Source organism: Protopterus annectens, chromosome 6.part1 (genome assembly GCF_019279795.1).
Source record: "Protopterus annectens isolate FY-2018-M chromosome 6.part1, PAN1.0, whole genome shotgun sequence".
NCBI classification, from domain to species: Eukaryota; Metazoa; Chordata; order Ceratodontiformes; family Protopteridae; genus Protopterus; species Protopterus annectens.
In genome coordinates, this window is record NC_056738.1 from 343,576,930 (window position 1) to 343,597,274 (window position 20,345).

At 39.7% G+C, this 20,345-nt stretch overlaps 1 protein-coding gene across 1 annotated transcript in view; it reads right to left on the minus strand.

Annotated features, from left to right (window-relative positions):
• The window catches only part of LOC122805289 (neutral alpha-glucosidase AB-like), a 270,885-nt gene that overhangs the window by 243,122 nt on the left and 7,418 nt on the right, over positions 1–20,345 (minus strand). The window contains exon 2 of the mRNA XM_044075376.1: positions 19,870–19,962. Coding sequence (XP_043931311.1) covers positions 19,870–19,957 — 88 coding nt within the window. The 5' untranslated portion in view covers positions 19,958–19,962. The remainder of the gene's footprint in view (positions 1–19,869; positions 19,963–20,345) is intronic.

Genomic DNA, 20,345 nt, shown 5'->3' on the forward strand with positions numbered 1-20,345 from the left:
TGTTCTGTCTTTTAACTTGTGGGCTGTGTCTGAAATGGGTCCATGAGGAATAAGTCCAATACCACGTGTCATGACCCTCCACCTCTGGGCCAGTAATCAAGGAGCCTCAATCCTCACCACTGGCACCAGTGGGGGACATTCACTGTGAACATAACAGCTATAGAGCTGAGATCTCAGCTGAGTGTCCAAGACCTCCAGCACCCTCTGTGTCCAACCAGTCCTTTGTGTCCCAAGTAGCTGACACCCACACTCTTTGAGTTTTGATTTGCACACTAACAACTGGGAAAGGCTGCCACAGGTTTACTAGCTATGCTCCCTTCTGCCCAGACTATAACTATAAGGTTGTTATGACTGCTACCAGACACTCCAGCCAACTACTTTAAGGCTCTTCCAAGGGTACCCAATATACTGAGTGAAATTAATATTAATACAAATGGTAGTTTGACCAAGAGCAAGGCTATTAGGAATGGCCATGCAGTGTCACCAGATAAATATGCAAATACTCTCAGAACTTAAATATCTGTACAAAGGTTAGCCACAATCAAAGGTTCAAATATATTTAATAATAAATAAGTATATATTCACAGTGACATCAGAGTTTAAAATCAATCACAGGGAATATTTAAAATTAAAGGACAGGCTCAGACAAAAAATCTATATCTAAACTAACCTTCACTATATTTCTGACTGAATCTAAGGCAATCTCTGAGAGACGTATCTGTCTCCCCAGCATGTGTTGAGTCACTGACTAAGTTTAACTCCCTAAATCAGGTGACCCTTTTGCTGTTTGACTTGCAGATGTATAGCAGCTCCATCAGGGCTGGATTTGTGAGTGCCTTGTAGGTCAGCCATAAGTCACCTCTTAAAAGTTCGTAGGAGATAGAGTAAATGGATAGGGCTTTTAGTCTAGCCTCATAGTTTGTGATGTTTATACCCTGTAATTTCTTTGTGAGGAAGCTCTTGAGGTCTTTACAGCTGCTGTAAGTGCCTAGTCAGGTACATACCAAATGGCACATTATACTCTATTATTGGTGTAATGAGGGATGAGAACAGTAGGACTTTAATTTCCTTGGATCCTGATGCCATGGACAGGGATGAAGAATTATACTCTCTCTACTCAATACAGTTTTCTATATATTACTTACATAAACTATGGATTTTTAGTCCAGACTAATTGTTTTAGAGGGAAAGTGATGCAAACATTTGCTCATGTGTTCATAGCTGTTTACTAGGCTAATGACCACAAGGGCCTTTTTAAGCCTAGTCATGCATCCCAAATCTTTGATAACTTTGAGAAATGTAAGCAAAGGCTTGGGAGATGAAACATTTACAGGTTGCCTGTGTCCATTAGTCCATTACAGACACAGGTGCCAAACCACGGAGGGGAAGTTTCATTTTTTTAAATGTCAGGTTGGTTGGGGCAGCAATAAGAGTGCACAATACATACTTGTGCACACCAAGAAAGACTACTGAAGGGTTAGTGAAGGGAATGTTACATGTAGTGTTCAGCGGAGTTCTTATGTATACCTGGACTACTGAAGGGTTAGTGAAGGGAATGTTACATGTAGTGTTCAGCGGAGTTCTTATGTATACCTGGACTACTGAAGGGTTAGTGAAGGGAATGTTACAGGTAGTGTTCAGCGGAGTTCTTATGTATACCTGGACTACTGAAGGGTTAGTGACGGGAATGTTACAGGTAGTGTTCAGCGTAGTTCTTATGTATACCTGGACTACTGAAGGGTTAGTGACGGGAATGTTACATGTAGTGTTCAGCGGAGTTCTTATGTATACCTAGACTACTGAAGGGTTAGTGAAGGGAAAGTTACAGGTAGTGTTCAGCGGAGTTCTTATGTATACCTGGACTACTGAAGGGTTAGTGACGGGAATGTTACAGGTAGTGTTCAGCGGAGTTCTTATGTATACCTGGACTACTGAAGGGTTAGTGAAGGGAATGTTACAGGTAGTGTTCAGCAGAGTTCTTATGTATACCTGGACTACTGAAGGGTTAGTGAAGGGAATGTTACAGGTAGTGTTCAGCGTAGTTCTTATGTATACCTGGACTACTGAAGGGTTAGTGACGGGAATGTTACATGAAGTGTTCAGCGGAGTTCTTATGTATACCTGGACTACTGAAGGGTTAGTGAAGGGAATGTTACATGTAGTGTTCAGCGGAGTTCTTATGTATACCTGGACTACTGAAGGGTTAGTGAAGGGAATGTTACATGTAGTGTTCAGCGGAGTTCTTATGTATACCTGGACTACTGAAGGGTTAGTGAAGGGAATGTTACATGTAGTGTTCAGCGGAGTTCTTATGTATACCTGGACTACTGAAGGGTTAGTGAAGGGAATGTTACAGGTAGTGTTCAGCGGAGTTCTTATGTATACCTGGACTACTGAAGGGTTAGTGAAGGGAATGTTACATGTAGTGTTCAGCGGAGTTCTTATGTATACCTGGACTACTGAAGGGTTAGTGAAGGGAATGTTACAGGTAGTGTTCAGCGGAGTTCTTATGTATACCTGGACATACTTTTGAAGGGATTGTTGTACAGAAGTTTCATTTGCTGGTTAGGGGAGAGGTTGTGCATAGCTGAACAAACTGCTGAAAGTATCCACGGAGGAAATGTTTCATTTCATGGTCAGGGGAGTGATTGTGAACACCTGTACAAATTGCTGAAGGGATCTCTGTGGGAAATGCTAATTTGATGTCAAGACAGTGATTATGCATAACTAGACAGACAGGGGTCTCTGGGGGAAAGATTTCATTTAGTGGTCAGGGGAGTGCTTGTGCATACCTGGACACACTGCAAACAGGATCCTTACAGGAAATGTTTCATTTTGTAGTCAGGGGAGTGGTTGTGCATACAATGGACAGACTACATAAGGGAGTGTGGTGGAAAATGTTTCACTTTATTGTGAGTGCTTGTGCATACCTGGAGAGACTGCAGAAGGGCATTTTCCCCAACTGCACGATTTTTGCGAAAATAACATATTCCCTAACAAGAGTAACAGGGCAAGGAGAGACCCTTGTAGTACTTGGACAATGAATGCTCCACTGTTCAATAAAGACTTCTGGAAGTAACTGTAGAAATCTTACTATAAAGACAGGAAGACAACTATATTTGCCTGCCATATCACCAAATCAGATTTATGCATCACCAATGAGCTGCTTATGATTAACTGCTTCCAATGCCTTTTGATGTATTCAAAGATACGCAGCAGCCATGTCCTTTTTTTTGTGGCTTTACATAATAGTCATATATTGCTGTCACAGTATTACACTAGTGGGCAGTAACTATTTATATTACTTTTAGTACTATAGCAACAGCTGTCTCCATTATTTTGTATGGCAGTGTGAAATTTCTGTTACTGTATTCTGGTTTTGGTCTTATTTTTGTAATTGTACTGATTGAGAAAGAGGTTCTAGTTTGAATGTGCTGCAAACCCTTAGAGCAGTTTTACATACTGTTGTGGTCCTGAATGTCTAGAGCTGATTATTTCCATAGGCTAAAGCCCCAGAACCAGGTGAAGAGTACCCCTGAAGCATGATACTGCCACCACCATGCTTCACCGTGGCAATGTTGTTCTTTTGGTGATGTGAAGTGGTGTTTATTCGCCATAACGTATTTTCTCGAATGTGCCCAAAAAGTTCAACCCTGGTCTTACCAGACCACAACACACTTTCCAACATGCTTTTGGGAGACCTGTTGTATTGTTTTGCAAATTTGAGCCTGGCCTGGATGTTTTTCTGTGTAAGAAAAGGCTCATGTCCTGCAACCCATGTTTTTCTGTGTAAGAAAAGGCTTATGTCCTGCAACCCTACTCCATAGTCTAGACTGTATGGTCATTTGGGAAATATTTCATTCTGGTGTTTGTGCATACGTCAACATTTTATTCAAGGGGTCACTTGGGTGACTGCTTCATTTGGTGGTTTCACATACGAGGGAGTGCTACTGATGGGTCGTTTGGCGAATGTTTAATTTTGTTAATTGTACATATCTCAACTTTTTCCTGAAGGGGTCATTTGGGTGAATGTCTCATTTTGGGGCATGTGTATAACATGTACTAATGAAGATGTTGGTAGGGGAAATAATTCATTTGTGTACCAGGGAAGTGCTTGTGCTGTGTAGGTCAGGGCAGCAAATAGTACATTACTTCTGTCCTTGATCCCTTATGTCCATTGCTGCATGGATACATGTAAAGAGAAAAGGCAGAGGTAAGGCAGACTGCTGACACTGAAGGAGGTCGTGAGACAGTAGTGGTATCAGCAGTCTGAGTGGGTAGCCAGCACAGGTATGGGACACTTCAGGCATTCACCAGCTGAAGCCCCATGCCTGTCCTCAGCATATTAGTGGAGTGGCGGTCCTTACCCTGCTTTTTCTCTTTACATGTGCCCTTTCTGGTCCCCCTTGTCAATTATTGTGTGCAATTTGGTATTTTCACAGCTGGTAGGTATGTACCTCCTGAAGCATCACTCATTCTGTATGATTTGGTGTTGTCAAGGGTGGTACATATGTACCTCTGCATCGTCATCACTGGTTATGTACCTTATCAAAAGAATGCCACTGGGGATAGGAGTGAAGATTTGGATTAACTAACCAGGTAATGCTACTGATATACATACATCTGTAGTCTGCCAATACATCTCTCAAACATCAGTAGTAACCTGTTTACATTTCTTTCCTGTGGAGGTCCGTCCGGCCTTGTCACATTGACAAGGTTTCACAAGCAGGATAGTGACAAGTGAGAGTGTGGGTGTGTGGCCATTCCTACATTCACTGGGCTGCCAGCCATGCCTCCAGTAGTAAAAAACACTACAACTTGAGCTTCCCCACATCTAGTGTGAAGGTATACTGGATTGCAAGAAGAGGTATGCATTGGAGCGGACTACTGCAGTTGTTGGAAGAGAAGTGTTCCATCTACCCTGAACCTGTCGTTCTTGTGCTGCACATTGGAGGAAATTGTCATCAGTCAACCACTCGGAAGGCTATCGTTTCAAATCACAGCAATTTTTGAACACCTGAAGGCTTGGTGGCCACATTGTCATTTTGTATGGTCTGATATAATTTCTCGACAGATATGGAAAACAGCAAACAGTCAACGGGCAGCTCACAAGGCCAAACGTTTACAGAATGGGTCCATGCATGGCTTGATGCGCAGCGTTGGTGAATCTACAATCTGCCATGACAGCATCACAGCGGAAGATGTTCACCTGTTCAGATAGGATGGCGGTCACCTAACTGAAAAGGGCATTGCATTCTTGTCTAATCTCCAGAATGGTGTGGGGAGAGCTATGCAGGATTGGTAACATGCAGCTTGTGAGAAGAATGGGAACCACCCATGACCAAGTAGAACCAGTATAGTAAGTAAAACTCTATTATGAAATGTGTTGTGTAAAATATATTTATCTGAGTTTGGCAAATAACTGTGGTAAGGAGCTGGTGAGGATGCTGAGAAAGAACTGTTTTAGGAGAGTGCTACCACGTACAATCTAATATGTCAGTGACCATCCTGCAATACTTCGTTTTGTAGTCTGCTTTTATCAGGCATGTGTAGAGTTTAGATGACAAAAAGGACTTACTAATACAGAAATCCCTTAGGTCCATTGCTAAATGGACACGTAAAGAGAAGAGGCATAGGTAAGGCAGACTGCTGACACTGAAGGAGGTCATGAGACTGTAGTGGTATTAGCTGTCTGAGTGGGTAGCCAGCACAGCTGTCAGACAGATGAGATGGCCTTGCCTGCCACTGAAGTCCCATGCCTGTCTTGGGTTCATTAGTGGAGTGGCGGTCCTTATCTTGCTTTTTCTCTTTACATGTACCCATTCAGCAGTATGTTGGCTACGCCAAGAATGTGTATATTTACAATCATATGTGTCTACATGGTAAAACTGCTTCTGAATGTACATGTACAGATATCAGTTTTGTTAGGACTCTGGTTATGGAAATTATGAATTTTTTTTCATATTTTGGTAAATAACTTTGCAAGGGAGCATTTGAATGTGCTAAGTAATACTCGTTTTGAAGACAGTATTGATGGTTCCAACATGGGAAAATAATGGTGCCTGTGTGTTGCACACGTGCAGATATCAAAGTTTGTTTCAGACTTAGGTTATGGATATTATGATTGTTTGTCATATTTTGGTAAATAACTTTGCAAGGGAGCATTTGAATGTGCCAAGTAATGATGGGCTACTTTCTAGACAGCCTACTTCTTGAGTGTAAACTACTGTGCTTTTGTCCTGATAGTGTGTTATGTGCTCAGTAACAGGGTTGCATTACAAATCTCCATGACTTTTCAGTGTTCTAATGTTACAACTGCATATCACTTTCTTAAATGGGTTGCTCTGCCTTATACAGAAAATCTAGTGCATTATAAAAGAATTGTGTATACACAAAATATCTTTACAGTGATGCTAGCTAAAAGGCACTTTTACTTTTTCAGTGGCTTCTATTTATTGATTCATTATGTCATGTGTTTCATTTCTGGTTGTTTTATTGTGCAGTTATATGAGGAGCAGCAACAAAATTGGTTAGGGATGTAGGCCCCAAGTCATGGACAGTCATTATTTACTGGTATTGGCCACTTAGGTGCTACAATAAAAAAATATTTGTTATAATATGTCTTTTGAAGAATAAAAAAGCCTAGAAATATAACCAGTAGTGTTTTTTACGCCTCACTGCATAGTTACAAATCACAGCTGTTATGATTTCAGTGGCACACCTGGGGATGTTTCTGGTTGTTTGCAAGTGTTCATAGGTTTGTACTATGCTCTTGGCCCTAGGGCCTATACAAGCCTAGCCATAACAATTCACTGGCTATTCCTTCCAACAGTATTTACTCCCCTGGACCCCTGTCTAGCAGGGTGACTGACGTGATAGCCGGGCTGAATTTCCTATCTCCCATCCAGTCGTCAAGGTTCCTTTTGAAGAGGGCCAAAGAGGCGCTCTGCTTGACATGTATGGGAAGTCTATTCCAGAGTCTGGGGAGTCTCTGGGTCAGGAACCTATCCTTCCAGCATGTTTCGTTCATTGTGATGACAAGGTTTAGATCCCTGGAGCGTGTGTCTCTGAGGGATTGGGATGTCCAACAGCTCTGGGTTTGACATGGCCTTGTATGCTAAGCAGAGATCTCCTCTAGACAATATGCAACAGAGTATAGGTGGAGTTTTTTTAGATGGTCAGCATAGGGCATCTTCTTTAGACCTGTGATTCTTTTAGTGAGGTATTTCTGCAGCCTTTCCAGTTGTTGCAGATGTCTTGAGAGGTACATAACAAACAGGGCGTTGTATTCTATAATAGGTCTAATGAGGGATGAGTACAGTGGGACAATGACCTCCTTTTTTCTGGATGAAAAGCCCTTAGAGATGAGGTGTGCCACATAGAAGGATTTCCTGACTGTTGTGGCAATGTGGTTATCAAAGTTGAGACCACTGCCCACCTGTGTCCCTAAGCCTCTTATCACACTTTCAGTGTTTAGTGTACTGACACCTATGTGGTAATTTAGGGGTATGTGTTTTTTCCCAAAGGAGATAACTATATATTTCTTTGCAGTGAGCTTGAGCCCATGGCTCTGGCACCAAGCATATGTTTCTGTAAGGCCCTTTTTGTAGAATATCCACATCATTTGGGGATTCAGTAATGGCTCCCAGAGTCCCTTAGTGTTGGCCTGTACTTCAGAGAAGTAAATGCCAAACAAGAGCAGTCTCAGGACTGAACCCTGAGGTACTCCACTTGTCACTTGTCTGGAGCTGGATTTGGAGTCGGTTACTTTTACAGTGTAGCTTCTGTCAGTAAGCCAGTTGGCAATCCATCGAGTAACGTGGGGATTAATGCCCAGCTTAGTACGTTTATCTATGATTCCAGAGTGGGGGATGGTGTTGATGGCCTTGGCAAGGTCCAGATAGGCTGTTTGGACCACCTTACCCTTGTCCACGGCTCTGGAGACTGATTCGAAGACATCAATCGGGTTCAGGAGAAAAGATCAGCCCTTCATGAACCCAAACTGTGTGGGGTCCAGTGTTTGAAGGTTGCCAATGTCTTTGTTCATAAGTTCCATGAAAATATCTTCCATGGACTTGCAGATCAGGCTCGTCAGACTGATGGGGAGGTAGTTCCTGGGATCCAAGGTGGATCCCCCCTTGTGGAGTGGGATAACTGTAGCTGTGCTCCACTCAATGGGCATGAAGCCTGAGGTGAGGCTATGATTATACATGACACTTAGGTGAGGTGCCAGTTCATTTTGTAGTTCATGAAGTACATAGCCTGGGATGTTGTCTGGTCCCATGGATGCTGTATTCTTAGCTTTGGAGAGTGCGTTTTTACCTGTGTGGCCATTATTACCAGAATTTGGCAATCTTTCAGTATTGACATGGTACACACACACACACACACACACACACACACACACACACACACACACACACACACACACACAGGGATCTACTTTCATTAATCAAATTCATATTTAACTGAATTTTAAGAACATGAGACGGTTTCACTGAAACCTCACTACTGCAAATCAATGGATCACTGGCATTTTTTCTAAGGGAAACACTTGGCCACCAGGGTTGACCTTCTCCTCTTGACCAGCTATTCCGGTCTTGGCTGGAGAGTGTGTGGCTTCTAATTTGGATATATAAGTGCATCTCTCGCAAGTCTGAGTGTTGAGAGGTAAATGGAGAGGGTTGGCACTGTACTTGAGGCCATTGCTACATTGCCTCAGGACGCCCAAGTTCATCAGGTAAATAGGAGAAAACACTGCAGACGGTCCCAATCATACATTTTCAAAAACTGCAAGCTGATACAAATCCAATACTTTAGTTAGCTTGTCCCTAATTCACTTTGAAGGTTATCTGCCTTTATTATGTAGTACTGTTTTTTTTTTTTTTTTTTTTCTTTAGTAAATTGCAATAGGAGTTGTTTTAGTTCATTTTTCCTGTCGTAGACGCATTCAGAAAATTACATGCAAAGTTGCCTCCAACGTGTGCATATGACATGCTGGCCAGCTGTCCAGAATTTTGCACAGCTCCCCGAATTTCGATTTATGTTTTCACCATGTCCAACCTTCTAGTGCTTCATTGAGTTATACAGGAATATTATGTAATTTTTATATGTTCAGATTGCATACATTCAGGAAGGTGAATAAGACATTTTGCATGGTCCTAACACATGTGTGCAAGAAGTCTGTCTTTGTAAAACAGCCCATAGGTAAACTTTATGTGCCGCTGGTCAGATGCATTTTCTTCCAACGTGGTCTTCAATGTTACAATGAATGTGAGTTTGACCATCACACAAGTTTTAATGCCAAGTCTGTTATCTCTCTGAGAATGTAATGATTTGTTTAGCAAATGTCTGAGTCTTTGTGATGGAAATTTTGATATAAAGGTTTTAACTTAAATCCACAATTGGAAAATCATTGTGCAAGTAAAGCAGCATGCACAGCAACATCTTGGAACAGTGTTTATAGCAACTGGTGAGAAATGGTCAATTAATCTGACACTGGAATGGCTCTGTGAGGGTGTGGTTGAGGGGGGGATCTGACCTAAATGAAACATGCATACCAACACCTGTTCTTTACAAACAAAGCATTGCTGTGTGTGTGTCTCTGGTGTGTGTGTGTGTGTGTGTGTGTGTGTGTGTGTGTGTGTGTGTGTGTCTCTGGTGTGTGTGTGTGTGTGTGTGTGTGTGTGTGTGTGTGTGTGTGTGTGTGTGTGTGTGTGTGTGTGTGTGTGTGTGTGTGTGTGTGTGTGTGTGTGTGTGTCTGTGTGTGTGTGTGTGTGTGTGTGTGTGTGTGTGTGTGTGTGTGTGTGTGTGTGTGTGTGTGTGTGTGTGTGTGTGTGTCTCTGGTGTGTGTGTGTGTGTGTCTGGTGTGTGTGTGTGTGTGTGTGTGTGTGTGTGTGTGTGTGTGTCTCTGGTGTGTGTGTGTGTGTGTGTGTGTCTCTCTGTGTGTGTGTGTGTGTGTGTGTGTGTGTGTGTGTGTGTCCCTGGTGTGTGTGTGTGTGTGTGTGTGTGTCCCTGGTGTGTGTGTGTGTGTGTGTGTGTGTGTGTGTGTGTGTGTGTGTGTGTGTGTGTCCCTGGTGTGGTGTGTGTGTGTGTGTGTGTGTGTGTGTGTCCCTGGTGTGTGTGTGTGTGTGTGTGTGTGTGTCCCTGGTGTGGTGTGTGTGTGTGTGTGTGTGTCCCTGGTGTGGTGTGTGTGTGTGTGTGTGTCCCTGGTGTGGTGTGTGTGTGTGTGTGTGTGTCCCTGGTGTGTGTGTGTGTGTGTGTGTCCCTGGTGTGTGTGTGTGTGTGTGTGTGTCCCTGGTGTGTGTGTGTGTGTGTGTGTGTGTGTGTGTGTGTGTGTGTGTGTGTGTGTGTGTGTGTGTGTGTGTGTGTGTGTGTGTGTGTGTGTGTCCCTGGTGTGTGTGTGTGTGTGTCCCTGGTGTGTGTGTGTGTGTGTGTGTGTGTGTGTGTGTGTGTGTCCCTGGTGTGGTGTGTGTGTGTGTGTCTGTCCCTGGTGGTGTGTGTCCCTGGTGGTGTGTGTGTGTGTGTGTGTCCCTGGTGGTGTGTGTGTGTGTGTGTGTCCCTGGTGGTGTGTGTGTGTGTGTGTGTCCCTGGTGTTTTGTTAAAAGCAGCGACATGTATATGCTTGTTTTGACCATCGCTTAGAGTAGGAATTTCACGTTTGACCTTTCCTTACGCTAGGGCCTTAGCAAGTGACTGTCACAACTGAAGGACATTAGCTTGGACATCAGTGGAACAATGGGTTGCAGTTAATATGGACAATATGTTCTGAAAGAGCAGACTAGCAGTTAGTGAAACCTATGTCACTAAGTCCCTATATGCACTACTTGTCCAAGGACTTGTGAATACTTGTATTGGTAGAGACCTGGTGGTTGTGTTGTACTGAGGTCATTAGTTGGAGAAACTATGCTAAACTGTTGGTGAGAAGTAATATCACATTAACTGTGGTGGACCATGTGTGTAATGGTGTGGTGAGTGGACGTCTGAGGCTGGCTACCGTGAAGTGGTGCAGTGTAGTGGCGCTTTGGCAGCTGCAGTTGTAGGGACTGGTCTTTGTGGACAGAAGTGAGATTAACATAATGCATAAATGGCAAGAGGAGGCATGTTTGGGATAGTATGCATAGCTGCAGGAGTGTTATGAAAGTGGTGAGATGAGTGGATCTGGCTGCAGCTGCAAGTAATGTTGTGGTGCGAGTGGACCTCTGTGAGGCTGGCTACCGTGAAGTGGTACAGAGGCTTGTCACGATAGTGCAATATGCAGTATTTGCTCCATATGCACATTGTAACCAAAAGCCAGCTTGTGAATACATCATGTAAGTACTGACTTTTGACTGCTGCTATATAGTTAGGTGTATACATTAATCTTCTCCTGTATGGACATGTATTGGACAATAACAGGCAAGTTGTGATGTCACGTGGCACTATGATGTGGATAATGCTAGCTCAAGAATGGATGAACATGAGAAATGAGTGGTAGCTGCTGTATTTTACAGGGTGTGAAGATATTTGATTGCTGTCCCGAAAATATTAAGGTAAGAAACTTTAAATCAAACATTTTGATACTGCCTGATATAGGAAGTGAACATTGCAATGGAGAATTCAGATCTGCCTTATGCAAGATATGCAAGGCAACAGTTAAGGGACTACAGCTGGAAACGTTCATAGTGTGCCCATTCAAACTAACAGGTAAACAAAAGTAACAAAATATTTACTGCAACTTGCTAAGAAAGAGCAAACCTACAGGTAGCCAGTTAAGTGAATGAAACCAAAAAGCCAGAGAATCCTGTTCCTTTTATTCAGTAGTAGTGTAGTAACAGCGATGTTTTGAAACAGACATTTGGTATGTATTACTTGTACATTCTGCATGGCAAATGATACTTTGGTGGTCTATCGCTTGCATACTTTTGTATTTGCACCAGATACCGCTAGTGTGCATTAAAAATTATTTAAAAAATTACTCTCGTATCAGAGGTGGCAGTGCAACATATTCATAGTGGCTTAATCTGAGAGTAGCTTTAAGCAAGCCCCATGTGAAACCTGAACAAGCACCTAGAATTCAGTGTAGCTTCAACACTGAAAGTCTGAAGATGAATTCACATACATGATCAGGAGTAGTTGCATATTCATGGCTAAAGGTATATGGGCAAGGCAGGTGGTCACTACACTGCAAAACTGGTGTGTAATGGTGGATAGTTAAAGCCATAGCACCAATTCAACTGTAGTCTGGCAAATATTTAGTAAGGGATTTAGTCCAAGCACAAATATTTCTACAGTGATTCTTTCCAGTGTCATCCATTATCTGATTCAAGGTAAATTAACCTTGATGTCCTTTATTAAAAAAAAAATATTATTTTGTGAAGTGACTTCTGGACAAAAGAAGGGGAAAATATAGCAATGTGGTATGTATTTGTACAAAGAAAAATACAGGGACACTGCAAAAGTTTTTTTTGCGAACCAACCAGTGCAGTAAAAAAATATGTAGGCAAACACTGAATACCAACACACTTTGCACATGTAAATCATTTTTAGCAAGGTGGAAGCATGAAGTGATACCTTAGACACTTACACTGATAAAAATCTAAACTGGTTTAATATTTTAAAAGTTTTATTTAGCTCCCTGGTGCAAGATGTTACAGAAGTTGCTATATAAACTGGATGCTAATGCAGTCAAGTAAGGCCATGGCTACAGTGCAGCAATAGAAAATGTCCCCTGTAACAAAAGAAATGCTAGAGCAAAGATTGAATTACATGAGTCAAGCACCCTGCTGAGATCTGCCAGTCAATGAAATTACCAAGTTAAATTACCCTCAGGACTTTGACAGCTAGGGAAGCTAGGTGTTGCGGGGGAGGGTTTAAGTAAAAGAACTGGAATTCATTGTCTCACAAATTAGTGCCATTTAAACTAAATTAGAAAAAAGGCAGCAGTAAACAGCACTTTGTGTGTGTTCTGTGACATTTGCACTGTTTCAGTTTTAAGTAGTCATTCAACAGCAAGGAATGTTACTTTAACTGTTCTATTTTACTCAGAACTTTGTATGCATGCAACATCTATGAAATGACAAGAGCTTCATGCAAATGGAGGCCTGCATGATGTAACATTTCTGAGCAAAACAATGACTTGTGGGATACTGAGTGGCAACCTGATTTATCCAAACCACGTCAATATGCTGTACTCCAGGTGGTCAGAGTCTGTAATTACATATAAAAATATTTAAAATCCTGTAAATAATCACAGAGTGCTGTTAAAGTGTAGGAAACATCATGCCATGATGTTTTAAACATGTTTTTTGAGTCTGTGGGTGCGGTACTCCTTTAACACTGATACCTCCTGGGACACCGAGGAGGTAGAGTCCAAAATAGTAATATTCTCCGGAGGCTCCGAGATGGCAGATGGAGCCAGAGACCTTTTCTTAGACTTGGAAGCTTTAGATTTTGACTGAGTACTAGAAGCCGAGTCTATAGCTTCCTCAAAAGACGGTTTCAGAAGTCCCTTTAATATCAATTTATTTTTCCTCTCCTGGAGCACCCTGGGACTGAATGCGTGGCAAAAGCTACACGACTCCTGTAAATGGATGGCTCCAAGGCAGTAGACACACACAGTGTGTCCATCCGTGATGGACATTTTACATCCACATTTGGAACATTTTTTAAAGCCAGAAGGCTTATGCTCCTTCTGATCCTTGGACATTTTATAATTAACGCTAGCGAAACACCTAGACGCAACTTACAAAAAAGGCGGGAAAACACACAATTTGGAAACACCAGAAAAAAACGTACTAGGCACACTCTGAGAACCTCTAACTGAAACGGTTCACACACAATTTAGAAACACCAGAAAAACAGTACTAGACACATGCTAAGAACCTCTAACTGAAACGGTTCTTCTAGGGATTACACAGAAAGAACACAATGACACCAAAAAGTTTTGTCCAACAACAGAGGGGAGGACTAGGTCCTCTAACTAAAATGGGCCTAGCCCGCTGGAACAATTCACTGAATTCCTGCCTTCCCCATTAGGGCTTACTCCACCTCCACCTGATCATTCTGCATGTATTGCTCCCACATATTCCATTTAACTTGTGTAATTTGCTCCTTCCTTTTTTAGCATCATTTCCAGTTATTTTCTCTCCTTTACAAAACCCAGAATTTCCCTTACGTTAGGAATAGCTTTTCATTTCTATTTTTTAGCAACATTTTTTTGACAGCTAATAGTCCAGAAGGTTTAGAATCCATGCATGAAGTATCTGCATAGGCAATTTTATACTCCAAGTAGACCTCAGTTTTTTCCCCCTCAGGTAGACAGCAAATTTTGGGGGAACAGACCGCTGTTAACTATGGAAATAATTCTTTAGTGTTGGACTATAGAATATTAATAGCCTACACAGATTGAGACTGTCCATTACTTTTGGCATGAATTAATTTCCAATTTCTGGTAATTGTTTTTGGCAGCCAATAGCCTTAAACTTAAGGCCTTACTACGTCTGAATGTCTGTTTGGGTTAGAAAAAACAGCTTCCACAAAGGAATGGTACTTTATTATACAAACTAAAAACAGGACAGTAAAAGGTCCAGTGCAGAAGACAAAACTCCCCACCCAACAACTAAAATCAAAAACACCACCTGAGGGAACAAAGCTAATCTTTCTGGGGCTCACAATCCATCATGTGCACTCCCTGCAATGCAAGATGCCTCTGGCAAGAGAAAGAAGTAATGTGTAAAAGTTCAATACACCTCATCAAATCACATGTACACATCAGGGAATCAGTCATGGCAATGCCAAGCTTTGTATGTTAATGTCAAAGTATAGGTTAAATAGTAGCAATGTCTTTCATGCCAACTCGAAGACGTCACATAAATCCCTAAAGGACGTAGGAGTTCATCCTTTATCACGGTGAACCACAGGACAAAGCAGTCCTATCTTCCTAGTCTCTGCTTTAAGCTTGTGGTCAATTTTCCAAGGCTCTCCCAAAAATGAAAAGGTAATGTTGACAGGTGCAAAACACAAAGGAAAATACACATTAGCTTTCGATCCATGTTTTTTTTTCTTTTCACCTAATTCTTGAATTACTGTTTGGCAAAATTCAAGAAAGTACTAAATTCAGATGCCAAAGATATGCTCACCGATATTCTGCAACAGCAGCAAACAGCCTTCACCATAGAAAATCAGTAGCAAGTGTAACTATTGCAGGCAACTTTGGTCCAAGAGATTTTTTACACTAACTGTGTGCTTTGCCTGCAAGTGCAACATTTTCTGGAGGACTGTGAATTACATAAAACGTTAATACAAACCCAGCACAAGCTGAAGGAGAGGAAGCTTTGGAAGCTTACCTTTTAAGACATAAATTTAGAATACATGGCATCAGGTAAGTCTAATGTTAGACTACTGAAACAAGTCACTGTGTTTTAAAGAAAAGAACCCCCCCCCCAACTTCTGCAAGAAACAAGTTTTGCAGAAGCAAAGCTGTATAGTAAAAGTGAAACAGACTCAAAAGACAACTAAGAAAAGAAAAAAAAAATCCACTGCCAATCTATTAAGCTACCTAAGAGTTAATCTATCTCCCTTTTCCTTACAGGTGAGATGCTTACCAGGTTCTTAAAAAAGAAGTAATTTCTTAAAGATTCAGAGGATGAAGAATAATATCACAATACTGCAGTCTGTTCTCCATGGAAATACAAGCTAACAATGATATATCATGTACATCAGCATTTTTTTCCAGAAGACTTAACGTTCTTGACACAGTATTATAAATGAGGAGAATAATCAGTCTTCCCTCTAAAATAGGCATTTTGAACATATTAAAGTCAAGTTAACCTCAATAATAGAACAATTCCAACTGAAGAAGAAAAAAGAAATATTCTAAAATCTTCCAAACTATCTACATTATCAAATTACTGGCAATTATTCACTTGGAGGTATTTACACAGAAGTTTCTATACACCACATAGGCTAGCCAAAATATTTGCTAGTGAAGATCAATGTTGGAGATGCCAAATCAAGATTAAAGCAGATTGGCAGCATGTTTTTTGTGAATGTACATGTCTTAATTTGTATTGGAAGTCTATTAACTATTTTTTTCAGATTGTTTATAATGATAATTTTCAATTAACAAAATCTATAATTTTATTCAATTCTCCTATTACTGACTGTGTACCAAAAAAGACTCTAAAATCCTATAGTCACTATTGGCAATATCATGTAAACTCATAACTATACATTGGAAAAATGAGGCTTCTCCTACGTTCAAGGAATTTAAGAATTTAACATCAACAGTTGGACACATGGAAATATTAACAGTGAAGAACAGAACTAACAGACCTACTTCATACTATTAGTCTTGGATGAAAGTACTAGAAATACTTGAAAAAATTGACAAAGATATATCATCTTATGTTTCTGACTCTACATAATATAGAATTTCAATGTTATTTGCATAGACTCCAATGTAAATAGTTATATAATGGTTTGAAGTTGATAATGTTTTAAAATTGTAAATATGTTACTTATCTATATTTCATGCAATGTTTCGTAAGACATCTTATTTTAAAAACTAATAAAAAAAACAATATTTAGTAACAACAAAATAGAACAATCCTCTCCAATATCTTATGTAACTTCAACTACATTATAGAACTTAATACCAAAGATCTTTACAAAAAAAGTGCAAAATAAATGATAAATATTGCAAAAATACCACAGTAAAAGATATTAAATTACAGAGTTGCTGATACACTATGTAAAACCATCAGCAATACAGCAATACTAAAACATTGCTGCTGATAGAAATTACAAACCAAAAAGACAGAAGCAAGACTTCTAGAAAGTAGAGGCTAATAAATACTCTAATAAAAAACAACATATCGCTACCAACAACTGGATACAAGCAACTTTAATAAACAAATGTTAAGTGCTTTTGACTGAAAAGGTCTTCATCAAAACAAAGTATCAATACAACTAAATCTACTTAAATACTCTCAATAAAACTCACATGGCTTAATACATCCAATCAAAAGTAAATACTCGGATAAAAAACACTCACGCTTTTTTAAGTTGAATTGATTTAATACTTCCAATCAAAAGTAAATATTCAGATAAAAAGACACTAACTTTTACTTTATTAAGTTGGATTTTGCTGATAAAAGCACTTTGTACATTTTCCATTTGATAAAATATTTGCTCCAAAGTTAACAACTTTAAATCCAAAGAACTTTAAAACAAAGTCTTGCTGAATGGTTTGAATTGCTTACATAACTAATAAAATCCATATACATAAGAATCAGGACACATCTGAAGCCAAAAATCCAACCTTCATTCACCAGACAACAATGCAAGACAAGGCAATGGAGTATAGACCTGATTTGTTCTAGTCTTGTGAAGCATGCATAATTATAGTGTACCTGATGGAAACTTTAGCTAACAAAGTTTTATTTCTTCCAAATTTTTCACTAGCTCATTCCTCTGGGTTGCTAGACAAGTGTGGTAAAATACTCTATATATCTACCTAACACTCTAAGGTTTTTTGCTATATGTCCCACTAGACCAACTGAATACATTTCAAGACTGCTTATCTAGACATGATATGAAATAAAAGTTTTTAAAAATTGAATAAGAAAGCTAATATGCCGAGGTGGCATATTGGTAGATGTGCTTACAATTCAGATGATATAGCTATGAGGGTTGATATAGCTTGTGCAGTTCTCTGATACCATTCCTGGCTACATTCTGAGACATTCCCTGATCATCTGTAACTGATGACAATTAAATCCAGACACCCTTCATGGGTAAGCAGTCCAGAACATGCCAATCAGTCAGAGAAGGATAAAACTGACTGTCATGAAGATTTTCTATACTCCTACCAGACAAGTCTAAAATCCTGCCTTGTTGCAAACATGTTTTGTTTTAAAAGTAGCAACAGAGAATTTAAAAAATGCATCTCTGTGTGTGTGTGTGTATATATATATATATATATATATATATATATATATATATATATATGTGTGTATATATATATATATATATATATATATATATATATATATATATATATAAGTTACAAGAAATAATGAAGCTGTGAAGCATCTTGGAGCCCCCCTTTCTCTGACTGTACATTTGACTATTCACTTAGGAGGAAAGTGCTCCTTGGCTGCCAGGTTTTAATGACAGAATGTAGCAAAAAAATGGATCCATGAGGTAGCATTATTAGGGTATGCAATGGAATGTCGTGATATCCTATTTCTGTCCCATTCAAGACCTTGAAAAAATTGCTGAAGATAATTCACAAGAAAAAAAATATATGCGGGGGCTTGTCCCGCACAACCCCTGAACTTATAAATATCAACTCTGAGATCTCCATACCTCAGAGAAAAGAGAATATTCTGAGAAAAGGCATCTCAGACTTAATATAAGTCTGAGCTTTTGGCCACTCAGTCACCTTATTTCCGGACTCACTTTAGCAGATCCCAACATTTCAAATGGTTATAGATATATATATATATATATATATATATATATATATATATATATATATATATATATATATATATATATATATATATATATGTATAGAGAGAGAGAAAGAACAAAAGAGAGAGAAACACACACACACAATACAGATACATTAATTATGGATGCTGTAATATTTTTTTCAAGCTGACTCTCACTAGGGTACAAAGAGGATTCTTAAGGGCTTCCTTTCTTAAACTAAATGTAAAGCTGTAAAAATAACTTGGTTGGTGAAAAATTAAATAATGTAGCTCAGGTTTAATAGTCTAAGTACCAAATATATTCACCAGCCAAGAAAATACTAAAACTGCGCACGTCTCTTTCACAACAGCACAACACCACGGGCTGTTTTAAAAATAGTTGTGGCCAGTCACTAAGCCTTAGGCGAGTGCCTACTACTGCTTTACCAACTCTCTGATCTAACACTGCAAAGAAACTAAAAATGAGTACAACTATTTCCCTATTGTTGTGTTGCAAATGCAAATTACTAAAAGAAAAAACACATGCAGCTAAGATTGCATGATTTGGTTACTATATACATTCCTCTGTCAAGGAAACACTGAAAAAATGTGAAAAACGTAAACATATCTCTGCTTTACACCAACAGCACAGCATCACAGATTGCTTTAAAAATAGTCACTACTGCTCATTAGCAGCAGCTTTGTTTAAATAGGGCCTTAGGGGGCGCATGTAGTAATGCCCTACTTTAACTGCCTGACCTAATAAGAGACTGCAATAGCCAATAAAGAAGCTGATAATGGGTATTACAATTATCCTGCTCTACAGCAAATGAGAAGCACTAAAAAGACTCTGGTCAAAGAAAAACAAAGTATACAGCTCAGGGTTCCTTGTTTTTGGTATCTTTTACATTATTCAGTCAAGGAAACACTAAGAAATGCAAATATGTCTTTTTTACATCACCACAAATCCACAGACTGGCACTCAGATTCTTAATAAATTTTTCTTGACCCAATACATTTTGTATGCTGTCTTTTAGATGCAAGATCTTTCTCACGGTAGGCATATAAATAATCAGTTCATACATTTAAAAGCAAATTGCTCTGTGAAGTTTTTAGCCAATCTCCACACTGATACTGATGGTTCAATAGGACACAGGCATATTTTTCCTTTGAAGAACATTCTAACGTATGTGTAAAGGAAAAATGTACCAATTCAGTGTTGTTTAATCTGAATGGCTCTTAACTCTCCTGCTGTCATGTTGCTTTTCCAAATATCTCTTTACTCTCCCTTTCTCCCTAGCAGACTTGACAAGTAAATCAGGATTTTTCTCAATAATATTAGTTTTAGAAAATGTCCACAGTATGTGTGAGTAATACTGCTGATCTATCAGATTTACATGTGGAATCTTACCCAAAAGGCCGAGAACATTTGGGTGGTTAAAATCCTTCATCAGTTCAGCTTCCATGAGAAAAGCATCCAGGTCTGCTTGGGCATACATTCCAACTGAAAAAGAAATAGAGTGTAATTAGAATATGACTATAGTATTTGATAAATAACCCCACCCCAAAAATATACTAGAGATACAGTTGCTGCATTCTACTTTTTTATCATTTTTACATGCTAGAGGTAGGTACCTTGGGCACTTAGTAAACTGGCTAAGATATCAGACATCATAATCCTTGCCAGAGCAGTTTAAAATGATACAATCATTAGCATTACATCAGTGTTTGGCGTATTTAATGTTTTCAAGACATAGACAAGAAGTATAAAATACAAAGATATGTGACCCTCGGGAGGGGTGAGAGCAGCATGACAAGCAAAGATAAAGTGCTCTGCACCCCACTGAATACTGAAATATCAACACAATCCAGTCAGCAGTTGTATAA